This window comes from Aedes aegypti, chromosome 3, assembly GCF_002204515.2.
Source record: "Aedes aegypti strain LVP_AGWG chromosome 3, AaegL5.0 Primary Assembly, whole genome shotgun sequence".
NCBI classification, from domain to species: domain Eukaryota; kingdom Metazoa; phylum Arthropoda; class Insecta; order Diptera; family Culicidae; genus Aedes; species Aedes aegypti.
The window spans coordinates 31,635,784-31,655,825 of record NC_035109.1 but is presented as its reverse complement, the minus strand read 5'-3'; the positions used below and the strand labels follow the sequence as shown (position 1 = coordinate 31,655,825).

Below are 20,042 nucleotides of genomic sequence, written 5' to 3'. Positions count from 1 at the left end.
CAGTCGTTTGCATGGTTTGCATTCATGTAATCATCGGCTCACCGTGTCGCTCGGGTCGCGCATGCAGTTAGTTTTTCGAAATTTTTATCAAACAAAAGTGTGATTCTGTCCTCAAATCGGTCCTAAATCCCTGTGCTTTCTGAAATCCAACTTCAATGTAACGCGTAACTATGTACCATGTGTGTCGATCGAGCTGGAGAGCGCCGCAAATCTCTACCTTCAGCGGACTGTGCGCTCTGCTGAAGCGAACCGTTCTTCCCCATCATCATCCTGTTTCAGTGTCGGCAAAATGTGGTTCCTTCAGGGCGATACGTTCCGCCAGCAGTGGTAGGTATTAACGGAGCTGGTAGCAGGTCTCCTTCTATAGAGCCTTGGTCTCCTTTTTAATGTAAATCTCTGTTCTTAAAGTAATGTTTGTAAGGTCTCTATTTTACCCAAGACGGGCTCCAGGGCTGGTAGCGAGTCGCTTTTTTTTGACATGGTCACTAAAAATTCACTATAACTATTATTCATGAAAAAATTCAAGCGCATTTCTCTTTTTATTTTGGTGAAAACCAATACGAATTTCTGACAGACCTGATGAATGGTAGTTGAAAGTGTAGTTTCTACAGTGATCTTCGGCTCCAAGTCAAAAGAAATATCTAATTTGCCTTTTGGAGGAATCACAGAAAACTCCTAAGGGGGATCGCAGCAAGCTGTGCGCGCGGGCGGCTGCGTTTTGAATTCGCTGTCACGTTTTGTTTCGTTTTCGCGATTTAAGATTCCGCTGGTGAAATATGGAAACGGATGGGGGTGCTATGCCACCTATCGAAAAATGTGAAAAGAGAAATAGCTTTGTGAAGTGATGATAGTGGATATAGTCAAAATATATAAGCCTTAGAATATATTACGTTTGTCAGCGTGTCACGATCGATTGTCAGGAAGTGTGTTCATCGCTCCTACAGGGCGAGCAAAAAAGTCAGCTGTTAATCGTGTTCATAGTGAGGTGAACACAAAATGGCGATGGAATTAACTACAATAAAAACTGGTGAGATCGTTCTGAACTATACAACTTTTGAAACCACTAGATACGTGCCAGGGTCGAAAATCTAATTTTCGATTCGGGAAGTGTGAAATCATTTTAGATATCCATTTGATATCTGGGTGTTTTCATGCGGGGCTTGCTGTGATGAAAATGACCTCAGAATGTGTGTGTATGAACAGCCATTCTTGAAATGGGTCGTTGGAATTGCAGTAGAGCTATCACCTTTCATCTCCAGGGCTAAAATTGTCTGCATCTATAAAGACATAAATGTGTGTCAATAAATAGCTGCAAACAAATTTCTTCCATAAAAGCACTGCCGGTCAGTGGGAGGTGGATTGTACAAACACACACACACACACACACAATCACAGAAAACTCCTAAGGGGGTAAGCTAGTGATCCTTTATAGAGAGATAAGCGGAAATGATTTGGCAACAGATCAGCAGTGCTGATTTTGCTCGGCGTCGAGAATAATATTGTAACACGGACATGACTTCCTCGTTGCTAAAAAGTGTATTTTGTTTCGTTATAGATCTTTGAGCTACATATCCAAACTAATAAACAGTCGATAAAATCAACAACTAAAAATCGCATTGACAAAAATTTTAAAACAGAAAAATATTTCATATATTTGCTTCATGCAAAATTACTTTTACCGAAATAATTTCAAGCGGATTACACTACTCCTCAAGAAAAGTTCAGAACAAACATAACGCATGTTCGTTTGGTTCACACTTTGACAGCCCTCGTTGCTCGATTGGCTCACACTTTGACAGAAATGTCAGCTTCCGCGAATTTCTCTTATAAAGGATTACTAGAGTCAGCTAGAAACTCACGACATTCCAGGCAAAATTATCGAAAGAGTTCTCCATAAACTCGTCCAGGGACTACCCTTGAATTCAATTGAGCAACCAGTAAGAAATTCAACCAATTTTCTTAAAATAGTATCAGCAATTACACTAGAAATTTCTTCACATTAATCTTCTAATCAAATCAAAGCCCTTTGTTTCACACAACTTTGTCTATAGGCCTTTTCATGTGACAGATCCGTCTATGCATTTGTTTACATCGGTGGAGGACCGGTGCTAACACGAGTCTGTCATTTTCACAGAAGAACTGTCAAAGTGCTTCCCAATCAGCTGATTTGAGACGCCATGTGAATAGGCGTATATCAAAAATATCGATACAAATTAGACATAATTCGAATGGTTTGAAATAAAAGGCGAATACACAATTAAGAATAATGACGTTTGATGATCTATTTCAAGTGTGCTCATATAACCAGAGGAATACCTAAATGGAAAACAGAATTTAGTACTATGTCATTGAACTCCGCTAAAGTTTGTATCCTTTTACGTGGCATGCACCTGAAACGTAAAGCAATCAAGTAAAATTTCTCTTTTTACCCTTCTTACAACCATAAGAAGGGTATAAAGATCGCTTGAAAAACCGACTTTTGATCCGAGGCCCGGAGGGCCAAGTCTCATATACCAATCGATAGAGCTCGACGAACTGAGCACATGTCCGTGTGTTTTTTTTTTTTCATGCAACTAGGAGTTTAAAAATCTTCATAGACTGGCCTGTATATGTTCATGCTCATGCCAGTGTAATTTTTGGCGCGGTGTGGGATCCACTTAGTGCCTTCCCCACTAAAAACACTCTCCTAGGTTTAGTACCATCACCATCACCCTCCGGAACTACCTTCCGGTATTACTTCGAAAAGGAGGACAACGTGCTGAGCGCACCACTTCAATTTGTTATTCTACATGCTGAGCCCTTCGGCTTCTGTTAACAGTTTTAAAAACCGTTCAACGACGTGCCTCATGCTGAGCCCTTCGGCTCCACTCGTTAGTAATTTGTTAATACCTATTTTCGCCCTTTGGCGACCCGTCAATTTGTTAGTACCTACATTTAACATTCTGAGCCCTTCGGCTCCAGTTTGTGCACCACTCTGAGCTCATACAAAGCCCGCACTCGTACGGTTACGGCGACCATCTCCTTTCCATAGTTCAGCTGGTAAGATGCCGAGGTCGGTCCAACGATTCCGGTTGAGCATAACTTCCGGTTCGTAGGCGCCCCGACTATTCAATACCAGCGTTCCGACGTATTCTACTCGACCAGTCCCCGACGGTGGACCTAATCTACACCGACGGAGAGTTCCCCGGCGGTGGAATTTCTCCCGACACCGATTCTTCTACTTCTACGATACGAGCCGACCGGAGGGGTGCCGAAGTCAGTCCAGCGATTCCGGTGGAGCCTAGCTTCCGGTTCACTGGTGCCCCGACGACCCTCAACCGTCGCTATGACACGTCTACTCAACTAGTCCCCGGCGGTGAACCTAGCCTAGACCGACGAAGAATTCCCCGGCGATGGAGGTTCTTCCGAGACCGATTCTTCTTCTGCTGCTGCTACTGCTGCTCTTCAATTTTTTTACGGGCCGACCGGTAGGGTGCCGGAGTCAGTCCAGCGATTCCGGTGGAGGCTAACTTCCGGTTCACTGGTGCTCCTACGACCCGGGACCGGTGCTACGTCGCGTCTACTCAGCTAGTCCCCGGCGGTGGATCTAGCCTACTCCGGCGGAGAGTTCCCCGGCAAAGGAATATCTCCCGGAACCGAGCAGTATCACTTTCCCTTCGTCCGCTCTTTTAGAGTGTCGAAAACAGTCCGGCGCCTTTCTTCGTTCGGCAGGGCTGCCTACGTCATCTGACGCTGCTCCGCTCGCCATGTCCGCTGTAGTGTTGACATAATCTGAACAACAGATCGGTTCACCGCGTTCCACTTATCTTCATTACTACACATCTTTAGGACGATATTTTCCACGTTCACGTCGTCTCCGACGATGGCAGTCATTTCGCTTCGCTGCTGTGCAAACCGTGGGCAAGTAAAGACTACGTGCTTTGGTGTTTCTTGTATGTCTCGGCATTCAGGGCACAACGGTGACCTTGCGTGGCCGAACCTGTGCAAGTACTGCTTAAAGCAGCCATGACCAGACAGGAATTGCGTCAGTTGAAAATTAATCTCGCCGTGCGTTCTAGTGGTCCATATCGACACGTTTGGAATCAGTCGGTAAGTCCACCTGCCCTTCTCTGCGTTGTTCCATTGCTGCTGCCATTTACTAAGCGTGTTGGCTCTCGCTCTGTTCCGGACTCTCCCTGTGGCTCGATCCCTGTAGCACTCGCTATCCTCCTCCAGTAGAAGGCAGATAGGAATCATTCCGGCTATTACGTGCACGGCGTGCGATGATATCGTTCGATACGCACTCGCTACACGCATTGCCATCAGCCTAAACGTACGGTTCAACTGGGCACGTTTTCGTCCTGTCTTCAGTGCCGCCGACCACGCTGGAGCTGCATACCGGATGATCGACGTTGACACGCTCGCCAGTAGCCTCCTCTTGCTACTGGTAATCGCAGAATTGTTAGGCATAATTCGGGATAAGGCCGATATCACCTTTGTCGCCTTATTGCAAACGTAGTCGACGTGACTGTTGAAATTCAAACGGTCGTCCAACATCACGCCCAGGTGTTTCACTTCTCGCTTCGAGTTTATGGTGCACTCACCGACCATGATGCTCACATTTTGTACTGCCTTCCGGTTACTGATCATAACCAATTCAGTCTTTTGATGGGCCAACGCTAGCTTCTTCTCTCGCATCCAATTTTCCACGGCATCTATCGCCTCCGTTGCCAGTACCTCCACCTCTTCCCGTGATTCGCCGATCACTACAAGCACTACATCGTCCGCAAAACCGACAATTTTGACTCCTCTGGGCAGGTTCAGCTTCAGCACTTCATCGTACATGACATTCCAAAGGGTGGGACCCAAGATGGATCCCTGTGGAACGCCCGCCGTAACCAACAGATTTCTGATCCCGGCATCTGTTTCATATATCAGTGTCCGGTTCTGAAAATAGCTTTTCAGAATCTGACATAGATACTTAGGCACCCTCAACCTGTGCAACGAGTCGGCAATTGCTACCCAGCTGGCGCTGTTGAAAGCGTTTTTAACGTCAAGAGTGACAACCGCACAATATCGGTTCCCTCTCCTCTGCTGCTTCTGTGCCGTCTTCATGGTTTCCACTACCATTCGGATGGCATCTATCGTAGATCTACCTTTCCGGAATCCATACTGCATGTTCGATAGACCGTTCTCGTTCTCCGTATACTTCGTAAGCCTGTTAAGAATCACTCTCTCCAACAGTTTTCCGACAGTATCCAACAAGCATATCGGCCTATATGCAGAAGGATCGCCGGGCGGCTTACCTGGCTTTGGTAGCAGCACCAGCTTTTGTCGCTTCCAAATGTCGGGAAAGTTTCCGTCCTCCATACATTTTTGCAGTGTAGTCCTGAACATGTCTGGATTCTCCTGGATTGCCGTTTTAAGGGCCAAGTTTGGAATCCCGTCCGGACCCGGTGCCTTCTTCACTGGTAAGGCTTTCGATACCACGACCAGTTCCTCGTTCGTTACACGGGTCTCTTCGTCGTGTACATCCTGTTCATCGTACGGTGTAGGTGGCCAGACCGTAGGCTCGTGCGTCGGAAAAAGAGTTTCGATAATAACCTTCATTTTCTCCGGACATCTGTCGGGTGGTATTGCTGGACCTTTCATCTTTGCCATGGCCACTTTGTAGGCATTCCCCCACGGGTTTTCGTTGGCATTGCGGTAGAGCTCTTCCAGGCACGCTTTCTTGCTGAGCTTGATTGCCTTGTTGAGTGCGGCCCTTGCCGCCCTATAGGGCAATCTTCTTTCCTCTCTTTCGACGTTGTTGCTAGCCCTCTGCATCCTCCTCCTAGCTTGGAAGCAATGTGCGCGTAGGTCACCGATCGTCGAATTCCACCAGTAGGCTGGTCGTCGACAGTTTCTAGGTTTCCCCATCCTCGGCATAGTTGCATCGCACGCCCGCGATAGGGCTGCAGTCAACTCCTCTGCGCTTAGGTTTACTAAGTTATTCTCACGCCTCATCGCTTCCACGAACACGTCCTTGTTAAAAATCTCTGTTTTCCACCTCCGCTCGTATATCTGGGCTCCACTCGATTCCATCTGCACACAGCGCCCAAAGCGGTACCGAATCGCTTGGTGGTCGCTGTGGGTGTAATCCTCGCATACTCTCCAGTTCATATCACGTATCATTCCTGGGCTGCAGAAAGTGACATCGATGATAGACTCTCGACCATCCTTACGGTAGGTGGTGGTGGTACCGTCATTGGCGAGATCGACGTTCAACTTAGCTAGGGCCTCCAGAAGGCTGCTCCCCCTTGGGTTCGTGAGGCGGCTGCCCCATTCGACCGCCCAAGCATTGAAGTCTCCAGCTACTACCACTGGTCTTCGGTCGGTTAGCTCTTCCGTCAGTTTGTCCAACATCCGGTTGAACTGTTCGATCGTCCATCGTGGAGGTGCATAACAACTACAGATGAAGACACCGTTGATTTTGGCTATAACGAATCCTTCATCTGCGCAGTGCACCACTTCTTGAATGGGGTATTTTCCCACTGTCCATATCGCTGCAGTTTTGGTTCCGTCTGATATCCAGTTTCCATCTCCGGGTGGAATTTGGTATGGCTCCGAAATTATCGCAACATCGCATCTATGTTCCGCAACAGATTGCCGCAGAAGATGTTGTGCCGTATCACAGTGGTTGAGGTTGATTTGCACTACCTCCACTGGGACTTCGTTGCTCTCGCTCGTTTGAAGGCTGGGCATCTGCTACCGCCTGTAGGGTGTTTGTTATCCCCCGTAGCAGCGCAAATTAGGCATTTCGGAGGCTTCGAGCAATCCTTTGCCTTGTGACCTTCCTCGCCACACCTTCTGCATGGTTTGCTCCTATCCGGCCCTTGGCAATTCCGTGCGAAGTGACCAAAGCCCAGACACTTGAAGCACACGTCCGGTTGCTGGGAAACGCTCAGCGGGCACACAGACCAGCCCACACATACTTTCTCCACTCTCAACGCTTTATTAGCTGCATCTACTGGCAGCTTAATTGATGCTACCTTCGTGCCATCAGGCCCATTCCTGATACGGATGGTCATCTGGACCTCTCCTAGCTCGCATTGCTCTTCTTCTTCTTCTTTCTGGCGTTACGTCCCCACTGGGACAGAGCCTGCTTCTCAGCTTAGTGTTCTTATGAGCACTTCCACAGTTATTAACTGAGAGTTTACTGTGCCAATGACCATTTTTGCATGTGTATATCGTGTGGCAGCTACGAAGATACTCTATGCCCTGGGGAGTCGAGAAAATTTCCAACCCGAAAAGATCCTCGACTGGTGGGATTCGAACCCACGACCCTCAGCTTGGTCTTGCTGAATAGCTGCGCGTTTACCGCTACGGCTATCTGGGCCCCTAGCTCGCATTGCTCCTTCAGGGCTAATTTCCGTGTCCGTGTGTGTGTGTGTGTGTTTTTTTTTTTTTTTTAGTTTTAGAAGGTGGTAAATTACATTTACGAACTAACCCAGCGTTTCACGTTCGATATGGAGGCTAGTCATATCGAATTCGTCCATCGTGCGCCAGAGTGTCGGACTCTTTTATACCGACTAAAGTCCACCTTCGCCCACGAGCCATTCCCCCCGGAACTGCCTCTTGGCATTACTTCATGGGGGAGGCTATTGTGCTAACCACTGCACTGCTCCTTGCTTCTTACGCTCCTGTACTTCCCTTGCTCTCTTCGTACTGCTGGCATCACGCCAGGGCCATGTTTCTACTGCCGCTTCTGTCATTGCTACGCTTCGTTGCTCTACTGCGACGTGTTTGGGGCTGGCATCTCGCCAGAGCCCTGCGCAACTTTTGCGCCTGCTGCTAATCCGCCGATTCTCGAGTTCTCCAGGTTGGACCTGTTGGATGCCGAGGTCGATCCAGCGATTCCGGTTGGAGGATGGCTTCCGGTTCACTGGTGCCCCGACGACTTAAGCCGGTGACTCGCTACGGACTACTCAGAATAGTCCCCGACGGTGGATCTATCCTACTCCGACGAAGATTTCCCCGGCGGCGGAAGATCTCCCGAACCGATGCTATCCGGGCAGATGCCGAGGTCGGTCCTGCGATTCCGGTGGAGGGAAGCTTCCGGTTCACAGGCGCCCCGACGATCATTTGCCGGTGCAACAACGCGATCTACTCAACTAGTCCCCGGCGGTGGACTTAGCCTACTCCGAAGCTGGCCGGGCAGATGCCGAGGTCGGTCCTGCGATTCCGGTGGAGGGAAACTTCCGGTTCACAGGCGCCCCGACGACCATTTGCCGGTGCTATTTCGCGAATTACTCAGCTGGACCCCGGCGGTGGACTCAGCCTACTCCGACTCGACGTTGGTCGGCCAAGTGCCAGGGTCGGTTCTGCAATTCCGGTTGGAGGATGGCTTCCGGTTTGCAGGCGCCCCGACGACTATTAACCGATACTACGCTACGCCCGCTCTACTCGGTCTAGTCCCCGACGGAGGATCTAGCCTACTCCGATCGCGACCCGGAGCTCTCTGGTCTTCACGCCATCTCCTTTGCAGCAACGACATAATCGCCGTTATTCCCCTGTTCACCGCATTCCAGGTGCTTTCATGCTGGCACATGTTCTGCACGATGTTGTCCGGATTTAGAACGCTTGCGGTTTCTGGCATCATCTCGCTTCGTATATCCCTGAATCGAGGGCAGTCGAATATAACGTGCTCCGGTGTCTCCTCGATATTTGGACAGGCCGGACAATGTGGAGATTCTGCGTGTCCGAATCTGTGCAGATATTTCCGGAAGCATCCATGGCCTGACAGAAACTGGGTCAGGAAGAAGTTAACTTCTCCATGTTTTCTGGTCGTCCACACCGACACGTTAGGAATGAGCCTGTGGGTCCACCTTCCTTTCTCCGAGTTATCCCACTCCTGCTGCCACCTGGCCATTGTGTCCAACCTAATGGTATTCCTCACATTCCGTGTGTCCCTTTGCTGGTAACATGCGATGTCTTCAGCCAGAGTGATGCAGATGGGGATCATTCCGGCGATAACGCACACTGCCTCCGATGATATAGTGCGGTAGGCACTCGCAACCCGTATAGCCATGAGCCGGAACGTACCTGCCAGCTTATCTCGGTTACGTTTGGTTCCCAACGCTGCAGCCCAAGCCGGGACTCCATACCTCAGTATAGACGATGATACGGTCGCTAGAAGACGCCTCGTGATGCTTCTTGGTCCTCCAATGTTGGGCATGATCCTGGCTACTGTGTTAGCAGCTTTCGCTGCCTTTTCGCAGGCATAATCTACGTGGCTGTTGAAGTTTAGCCTGTCGTCGACCATTACTCCGAGATGCTTTAGAGAGCGCTTCGATGGGATTGCGTGCCCTCCGACGTTGATTTCCAACTGCTGTACCGCCTTGCAGTTGCTGACCAGCACCACCTCCGTTTTATGATGAGCCAACTGCAGCTTGACTCCAGTCATCCACGATTCGATGGTGTCTAGCGATTCCGCCGTCAGCATCTCCACCTCCTCCGCAGTCTCACCAGTTATCGCAAGAACGACGTCGTCTGCGAACCCGACGATCTCGACTCCATTCGACAGTGACAAGGTTAGCACTCCATCGTACATCATGTTCCACAATGTTGGACCAAGTATGGATCCTTGTGGAACTCCCGCCGTGACTTCAATTGACATCCGTCCCTGGTTCGTGTCGTAGACCAGTACCCGGTTCTGGGAGTAACTTTGCAGAACTTTACACAGATATCCGGGAACCCGCATTCTGTGTAGGGCTGCGGCAATAGCCTCCCAACTGGCACTGTTGAACGCGTTCTTGACGTCTATTGTTACCACTGCGCAGTATCGATTGCCTCTCCTCTTCTGCTTGGCCGCTTTCTCCGCGCACGCGATGACTGCCCGAACAGCATCCACCGTCGAAGTCTTTTTACGGAATCCGAACTGCCTTTTCGACAATCCGTTCTCGCCTTCCGTGTAGATCGTCAGCCTGCCGAGGATGATCTTCTCCAAAAGTTTGCCAAGAGTATCCAGCAAGCATATTGGTCTATATGAAGCAGGAGCTCCTGGCGGTTTTCCCGGTTTTGGCAGTAACACCAGCTTCTGCACCTTCCATCTGTCTGGGAAGCAGCCTTCCGCTAGACACTTCTGCAACGCTGTCCTGTGTCCTGTCCGCTGTCATGTGTGTGCGTATGTGTGTGTGTATGTGTGTGTGTGTGTTACAAAAAATGTCACTCAATTATCTCAGCCGTTTGTCAACCGATTTAAACACTTTTAGCTCTTAAAGAAAGCTACAACATTCCCATAGAACGCTATTGAATTTCATTGCGATCGGACATTTCGTTACAGAGTTATGATTCAAACAGTATCGTGAAGTACTAGAAAAAGCATATTCTAATATTTTCAACTGTCTGCATTTTGATCGATATCTCAGCTATTTTTGAACCGATTTAAGTTCTTTTATCGGCTAATGAAAGCTCTGACATTCAATCATAAGCCTTCAAATTTTCATTGAAATCGGATTACTAGTTTCAGAGATATCATTGGAAGAATTTTCTAAAGTACTGGAAAAAAAAATTTCTCTGAAATATTCATTTTTTTACATTTTGATCAATTTCTCAGCTATTTTTAATCCAATTTAAGCTCTTTTTTCGTCGATTGAAAGCTCGGATATCATTCACAACCATATTGCAATCGAATTATAAATTACAGAGATAAAAATCATTATTTTCAAAAATCTCTAAAATTCCCCTTATTTTAATTTAAACTTGCACATAAATCTTAAAAAAATCGCTGGCAAAATCATTTTAGGACATCAATTTTTCATTTTTCGATATTATTTTACAGGATGGCAACATGGGTTTATAGACCCTCTTAAACTATGATAATAAGCGTATGAAAACTAATAAAGTTCAATATCCGCCTTTTGACGTGCAGTTTCCTGGACTTTTTCGCAAACCATTAAACTATTAGGGCAGATAGAACATAGTCACAACATCCTAAAGTTTAGTTATACACCGGGGATTCGCTGGTTGGAACATCTAGCGAATCCGACCCGTTAGTAGGAAAGACTGACAGCTGGTGTAAATGCTCCACACGAACGCATCTGGACAGCAAATCGCCACAAAACGCACATATACATACGCATTTGTTCTATATATGGAGACTTCAAAGCGACGATTCTCAGACGTCAAAGTCAGTTTGACATTTTCTGTTGACATTTGAGTGCTTTTAGTTGGAATATTTTCTAACCAGCGAACATCCAACCATCGAGTCATTCCATGTAGCGGAACCCCAACGAGCGAATCCCCACTGTACTGGTACAAGGTTCCAAATGAATGATGAATAATAATTATCTCATACCTGTATGGAAATGTAAGAAGGGTTCAGTCTCACCATCGGTGGATTAAGTCAGGTTTTTTTAATTTAAACCTGCACATATATCTTAAAAAAATCGCTGGCAAAATCATTTTAGGACATCACTTTTTCATTTTTCGATATTATTTTACAGGATGGCAACATGGGTTTATAGACCCTCTTAAACTATGATAATAAGCGTATGAAAACTAATAAAGTTCGATATCCGCCTTTTGACGTGCAGTTTCCTGGACTTTTTCGCAAACCATTAAACTATTAGGGCAGATAGAACATAGTCACAACCTGAGACGAGACTCGCGAAGACGGTCTTCTTTTTCTGTGATTGCTGAGTTTTTTTCTTATTCCACTTTGTGTTTATACCAATTATGCGCATGCTGTTCAAATCCTCACATGAACCTCTCAGCAAAAAATGATTGAGTTTGCATCACATCGAATCATAAATAGCCGTTTGAGTGAAATTTCATGTCAGCAAACGTAGCAGACATTAGAAATAATTAATCTTCTGCTTAGATTTATCAGCAACTTTGGAAAAAACTGCTCCGCCGACTGAGGTTTTAAATAACAGTTTACTTTGAACACAATACTTTTCACTTTTTCAGCCATAAAAACGGTGGGCTGCATTTGACGTTTCGCGAGAGGGGAATCTGGGCTGCATATGACGTTGATATTTTTCCTCTTCGCGAGTCTCTCTCAGGTCACAACATCCTAAAGTTTAGTTATACACCGGGGATTCGCTGGTTGGAACACGACTGCCTTCCATCTAGCGAATCCGACCCGTTAGTAGGAAAGACTGACAGCTGGTGAAAATGCTCCACACGAACGCATCTGGACAGCAAATCGCCCCAAAACGCACATATACATACGCATTTGTTCTACAGTAAGGACCCGATTTTATCAGCCCCTCGATGAATTTTAGGCTGACAAAATGGGGTACCTGACAAAATCGGGACATTTTATTTTGTTCCTGTTTTTCAAATTTTGACGTATTACATGGTTACATGGGCTTTTAAGAGGGCAATGGAAATGGGCGTAGCCAGTTTTTTTTATCAGCGGCTTCCCCTCCCTTATATTGATAATATCGATTTTTTTTTCACTTTTAATGAAAGGCATTGCCATTGCCTCCTCTGGCTACGCCCATGCGTGACATAAAACATCATCATTAACTTTAATGTAAACGTGGTAAAACATGACGATTACAATTTTTTGCCATATTTAATATAGGCTGACAAAATCGGGTCAAAAAGCTGACAAAATCGGGGGTAGACAAAATCGGGGGCAGACAAAATCGGGGGCTGACAAAATCGGGTCAGTACTGTATATATGGAGACTTCAAAGCGACGATACTCAGACGTCAAAGTCAGTTTGACATTTTCTGTTGACATTTGAGTGCTTTTAGTTGGAATATTTTCCAACCAGCGAACATCCAACCATCGAATCATTCCATGTAGCGGAACCCCAACGAGCGAATCCCCACTGTACTGGTACAAGGTTCCAAATGAATGATGAATAATAATTATCTCATACCTGTATGGAAATGTAAGAAGGGTTCAGTCTCACCATCGGTGGATTAAGTCAGGTTTTATTTATTCATTTAGTTGGTGTTACATCAATTAATTTGATAAAACCTCGTTAAGGTGAAGATGAATCGAAGCCAAAGTTCAAATTTTCAAGAGCACGGATCTGGAGAACCAAACATCCGTTTGAACTGAAAACCTAATCGATTGGTCACCACCAGCTAGTGACCAATCGATTAAGTTTTCAGTTCAATCGGATGTTTGGTTCTCCAGATCCGTGCTCTTGAAAATTTGAACTTTGGCTTCGATTCATCTTCACCTTAACGATGTTACGCCAATTTACTCGGTCCATGGCTGTGCCTCTCCAACTTCGATTTTGGCCCACGTTCTCCAGATCTTGTTGCACCTGATCAAGCCACCTCGCTCGCTGTGCATCATCTTTGCAGGATTGTTGTCCGGTAGTCTTGCTACATGCCCTGCCCAGCGCACCCATCCGGCTTTCGCAACCTTCTGGATACTGGGTTCGCCGTAGAGCCAAGCGAGCTCGTGGTTCATTCTCCACCGCCACACACCGTTCTACTGCACTCCGCCAAAGATCGTCCTAAGCACCCTTCGTTCGAACACTCCAAGTGCTTGCAGGTCCTCTTCCAGCATAGTCCATGCTTCAGGTCCATAGAGGACCACCGGTCTTATAAACGTTTTGTACATGTTACATTTGGTGCGTGGGTGAATCTTTTCTCGACCGCAGTTTCTTCTGGAGTCCATAGTAGGCGCGACTTCCACTGATCATGCGTCTTCGTATTTCACGACTAACGTTATCAGCCGTTAAAAAGGATCCGAGGTAGACGAACTCATCAACCACCTCAAAAGTATCCCCGTCTATCGTAACACTCCTTCCCAGGAGGGCTCTGTCGCGCTCGGTTCCGCCTATCAGCCTGTACTTTGTTTTTGACGCATTCACCACCAGCCCAACTTTTGCTGCCTCACGTTTCAGGCGGGTGTACAGGTCTGCCACTTTTTCAAATGTTCGGCCGACAATGCCCATATCATCCGCGAAGCGAACAAATTGGCTGTATCTTGTGAAAATCATACCTCGATTATTCAACCCGCCTCTCCGCATGACACCTTCTAGCGCGAAGTTAAACAGCAGGCACGAAAGTCCATCATCCTGTCGAATTCCCCGGCGGGATGCGAATGAACTGGAATGTTCGGCCGAAATCTTCACGCTATTCTGCACACCGTCCATCGTTGCTCTTATTAGTCTTGTGAGCTTCCTGGGAAAGCTGTACTTGTCCATGATTTTCCATAGCTCTTCGCGGTCGATGCTATCATAAGCCGCTTTGAAATCGATGAACAGGTGATTTTTTTTATTGATGACACTTTACACCACATGAATGCACCCGTGTCAGATTAAGGCAAAGTAGGCCGTCATTGAAATTTGTACGCGTCGTTGATGATTGTTGCTAATTCATCTCACGATTTCAAATCAAAGAAAATCAGATGGTTTTGCACTGACACAGCTGAAAAAGTATCAGCATACTTTGTGCATGTTAGCGCGTACAGTGATACTTTTTCAAGTCAATATAAACTATCAAGACTGAGTTTTATCACTTTAAAATGCAAGCTGAAAAGTCATCATTGATGCCAAAACGAATGACGGGCTACTTAGCCTTAACAGGTGATGCGTTGGGACCTGAGAGAGACTCGCGAAGAGGAAAAATATCAACGTCATATTTTCTTTGTTTGCTGTGAGAACTGTCACAACATTGCTTTTGTTTGCTGTGAGAATCCAAATATAAACAGAATTGCTGCAAAGCAATCACTTCCTTGTTGGCCTGCCGTTGACCGAAAGCTCAGTGACATCATACAAACATCGATAAGTTTTCATTCTGAGGAAATCGACTTGTGTAGTATTGATTGTGCATTGGTGTTCGTGGCCGTTTGCTTGGGGACCTCTATAAGCAGCCCAGATTCCCCTCTCACGAAACGTCAAATGCAGCCCACCGTTTTTATGGCTGAAAAGGTGAAAAGTATTGTGTTCAAAGTAAACTGTTATTAAAAACCTCAGTCGGCGGAGCAGTTTTTTCCAAAGTTGCTGATGAATCTAAAGCCTGATTTGCTGCTGACAAGCAATTTCTCGGCCTATCTTGATGCATGGGAAATTTCTGCAAGGAATCGATCAAGAATGCGCTTTTTTCTGATCGCAGTACGCAATTGAAAAGAACTGTCAGTTCAAATGGGAGTCGCTGTAGAAAATTTCTGCAAGGAATCAGCGAAAAATTTCTTCAGCGATTCCTGTTCAGCAGCAAATCAGGCTTAAGCAGAAGATTAATTATTTCTAATGTCTACTACGTTTGCTGGCATGAAATTTCACTCAAACGGCTATTTATGATTCGATGTGATGCAAACTCAATCATTTTTTTGCTGAGAGGTACATGTGAGGGTTTGAACAGCATGCGCATAATTGGTATAAACACAAAGTGGAATAAGAAAAAACTAAGCAATCACAGAAAAAGAAGACCGTCTTCGCGAGTCTGGTCTCAGGTTGGGACTTGGTATTCACGGCATTTCTGGAGGATTAGCCGAACAGCGAAGATTTGGTCCGTTGTCGAGCGGCCGATGATGAAACCTGCTTGATAACTTCCCACAAACTCGTTTGCTATTGGTGATAGACGACGGAAGATAATCTGGGATAGCACTTTGTAGGCGACATTCAGCATAGTGAACGCACGATAGTTGTCGCATTCCAGTTTGTCGCCCTTTTTGTAGATGGGGCATATGACCCCTTGCTTCCACTCCTCCGGCAGCTGTTCGGTTTCCCAGATTCTGACAATCAGCCGGTGCAGACAGGCGGCCAACCTCTCCGGGCCCATTTTGATGAGTTCAGCTTCAATACCATCATTATTAGCGACCTTGTTATTGTTGAGCTGGTTAATGGCATCCTTAACTTTCCTCAATGTGGCAGCAGGTTGGTTTCTTTCATCCGCCGTGCTGACGTAGTCACTTCCTCCGCTGTCGTGACCCTCTGCGTATGTGTTCTCCGTACCATTTAGGTGTTCATCGTAGTGCTGCTTCCACCTTTCAATCACCTCACGTCCGTTCGTCAAGATGCTTCCGTCCTTATCCCTACACATTTCGGCTCGCGGCACGAAGCCTTTTCGGAATGCGTTAAACTTCTCGTAGAACTTTCGCGTTTTTTGTGAACGATGCAGCTGTTCCATTTCTTCACATTCCGCTTCTTCCAGGCGGCGCTTTTTTTTCCCGGAATAGGCGGGTTTGCTGCTTTCAATTCCTTTTATATCGCTGCACGTTTTGTCGCGTTCCTTGCTGCTGCATTGCAGCCCGCGCTGCATCCTTCTCCTCCAAAACCTGCCTGCATTCTTCGTAGAACCAATCGTTACATGTCCTCCTTTCCACGTACCCGACGATGCTCTCAGCTGCGTTGTTGAAGGCTGCTTTTATGTTGCTCCAGCAGTCCTCAAGAAGGGCTTCGTCAATCTTGTCCTCTTCCGGCAACGCTACCTCGAGATGCTGCGCGATTGCGGCGGTGACGTTCGGTTGGGCCAGACGCGCTAGGTTATACCGAGGCGGGCGTCGATACCGTACATTGTTGATGCCGCACACTCAATTGAGCTCGGCTAATTTTCATACTTTTGCCGAGATCCGCACAGCCGAGCGGTCGGCAACTGAGTTTTAGCTGATATGTCAGCAGAAAATCAAGTTTGTTTATAGCAGCACCTGTGGGTGCCGCTGACATCAAACGTCACTTTTGCTGAGATGTCAGCAAGCGAACTTTAACCGAGATTTGCACAGCTGAGATCGGCATTCTGATTTAAGTGTGCGGATAGTTTTGGGCGCAGTTTCACCATCACTAGATAGTGATCAGAGTTAATGTTAGCGCCACGATAGGTTCTGACGTCGGTTATAACGGAGAAGTGTCCCCCCCAATGTTCGGAGGGCCATAGTGCGCAGTTTAGCTTAGAGTCTTTCTCTGACACTCGGACGATGATCAGCCGCCCTGACATGGGAAACAGACGCTGTTGTGAGCCGCTCCTAACATGGAGTACAGACGCTCCAGGTTTGCAGAAGCAAATCCCCGCTTCCCTGTCAGCATACGTCCAAAGCTCCCACCGGGGTTTGTTACCCGATCTTCCCTAAGGTTACTCGTACCCCGGCCAGTACCACGAGAAGGTAGGGATATGAGTTGCTGGGCAAGAGGCTAAGGACCACGCAATGGGTTTTATATTTTTCCTGTAGGTACGCGAGGCACCAATGGTACGCCATGCCCAGTCATTTATCGTGCCAACTCAACTAATGACCTTTTTTCGGACTTGGTAAAATAAAGAATCTGAATCATGGAAAAATTATGAATATTTTTAGTTAGTCTTTCAAGATTTTTTTAACTTGGGGTGAAGCCACCCCTCCTTATTTACGTCAATGGCTACCAGCATTGTTATTAATGAAAAATTAAATTAGTTCGATAGATGTTAATTGATTCTTGTTTTCCCCACAGGAAATGCCCACACATTCGATTCGATGCTGGCCAGCAAACGAGCCGAAGCCCGGAGAAGCATTCTGGTTCAGGTTAGCTCGGAACGGTCATTCCCTGAGCTGGCAAAATACTGTTCGCAGTTCGGGACGATAGCCAGTTCGCACCATTACCGGGTTGGGGCCAGTGGGGACGATGAGAGCGACTACCATTACATCGTGGTGGAGTTCAGCGAACCGGAGGCAGCGGATGCCGCTATTCGATCGGCGGTTTTCAACGAAGAGAAGCCTGGGGTCCGAGCTCGATCGATCTTCCTGTGGTTCAGGGCAGGGCCTAGGCCAAAGCTTGCTGTTAAGGAGTCTAAGGGCAAGGAAGACAAGAAGGCCAAATTGAGCAGTATAGAGGGGTCGAGGATCGTTGGGGATGAGGAGTTAAAAGAGTTGCTGATGTCTGCTGAAAGCATTGAAGATCAGATCCAGATACTGCATGGAGCGACCTGCCTGAATGATTTGGGTAAGCGGTTGAGATTTCTGGCGGTGAGACAGGTGGAATCTTCCCTGCAAGGTATGTTTCCGCAGGCGGTTGCATATCCCTTCGGGTCGTCTGTGAATGGCTATGGAAAGATGGGATGCGATTTGGATTTGATTCTGGATCTGGATTCAGAAGCTGGGGCTAAGCAAAATCCTGACTCTAGACTGATCTTCCACACAAAGGCAACGAACCCAAATGAGAGGACACAAGTGCAACGGCAGTTGGAATCGATCGGGGACGTTCTCCAGCTGTTCCTTCCTGGGGTGAACAGCGTCCGGAGGATATTGAAGGCTCGAGTCCCCATCATCAAGTACCACCACGAGCACCTGGATCTGGAAATCGATCTAACGATGAACAACATGACCGGTGTCTACATGTCGGAATTGCTGTACTTGTTCGGTCAAATCGACCCTCGTGTTCAACCGCTGACCTTCTGTATTCGCAAATGGGCTCAAGCAGTTGGTCTCACGAATCACGCACCCGGTTACTGGATAACCAATTTCTCGCTCACCATGTTAGTCATGTACTTTTTGCAACAGCTGAAAGAACCCATTCTGCCTCCCATCAACAAACTAGTTCAGAATGCTTCCCCAACAGACCTTAGGATAACCGAAAGCCAAATTAACTGCTCCTTCCTCAGGGATATCAGCAAGCTCGACTTCAAGACGTCCAACACGTCCACCCTGGAAGACCTCCTCCTGCAGTTCTTCGAATTCTATTCCCATTTTGACTTCAACCAGCGGGCGATTAGTTTAAACGTTGGAACCTCCATCCTGAAACCCGATCACAGTCCCATGTACATCGTGAATCCACTAGAGACCATTCTGAACGTGAGCAAAAACGTAAACCTGGAAGAAACGGAACTGTTCCGCATCCAGGTGCGAAACGCACTCTGGCTCCTAGACACGCACGACAAATCCACGGCCGCCGAGAGCACCGAATGGGGATTGGTCAGCCTGTTCGGGAACAAGGTCAAAGACCGCATCACCCCGCAAATGTTCTTTACCAAGCGTTTGGTAAATGTGAAGGACATCTTCGACGACGAAGTGACGAACTCCGAAGGAGTGGACTTTAAGAATAAAATGGTGCGGAACCAGGTGGCCAACATCCAGAAGGCAGCGCGCAACGAAATCAACAAATTGGCCGGGACGGGTAACGGCAGCGGCAGCAGCAGCGGGATCAAGCTGAAGCGGAACGCCAAACGAAGGTGACCATCGGAGGATGAGGAGGAAGGGAAGAATGAGGACACTAGTCTCTGAGAAAGATGCGCAACCATTTGTTGACTTTTTAGGGGTTTAACCAATATATGAAATCTAAAACTACATAGTCGTTGATTTTTATGTATCACTTCCAATGCAACGTCGGTGAATTGATTGACCCAATGCTCTAATTCAGTTCATGGAGCAGATTTTTTCAATTTGTAAAATGTCTGACGATTTTAAATTAAAGTCTTGCAAAATCTAGCAGACGATATTGTCCCTGGGCTTGGGATTATATTTTCCAGGGAGCGATGAGTTTTGATAATAATTATTAATTATTATTATAATAATTAATAATAATAATCAATTATTGATCGCTGTTGTTAGTAGCTTTGATTAGATGTTGGGTGAATTTCAAAGCAATGGCAACCTTTTTATTACAAAATTTAGATTTTGTCTTCTGACCTAAAGATTCTGGTTAATCTACTGCATAGTACGGCTATCACTCATCAAAATTACTTTCACTTCGGGAAAATATAATTTCAAACTGGCGAGAAGATTACAAACTGAGGGTGGGTTAGGAGCACAATCATACCCTTGAATGTGCAATGTTGGGTAGTAATTGGGAATGCCATTGACGGTTTGTAATCTTCTACGAGGTTTTCGAAAACCAACAGGGCGCGTGTACCGGGTTGCGGATAGGAGCAAAGGGAGATCAATAGCATCTACTTAAAATAATAGAGCAAAAAGCCGTTCCATGATTAGGTAATGTTTAGCGATCTTCTATGGTGTTTGAGTACTATAAAATTCTTCACTCACTGGGAATTCTGGCCTTGATAATATCAATAGTGATAAAAACATAAAATAATACCTAACACTCAATAAGTACAATGTAGCTTCAATGTAGTCATAAATGAAATAAAATCAATTTTATATACTTGACAAGGTTTTGAAGACAATCAATGAGTGAAAGAACT

At 46.6% G+C, this 20,042-nt stretch overlaps 1 protein-coding gene across 1 annotated transcript; it reads left to right on the top strand.

The window, feature by feature from the left end:
- On the top strand, positions 1-19,188 carry LOC5567824 (poly(A) RNA polymerase, mitochondrial). Its single transcript, XM_001657680.2, has 2 exons — positions 1-327; positions 17,360-19,188. The coding sequence occupies exons 1-2, from the start codon at positions 171-173 to the stop codon at positions 19,075-19,077; spliced, it is 1,875 nt and encodes a 624-aa protein (XP_001657730.2). The 5' UTR covers positions 1-170; the 3' UTR covers positions 19,078-19,188.
- The last annotated feature ends 854 nt before the right edge of the window (positions 19,189-20,042 follow it).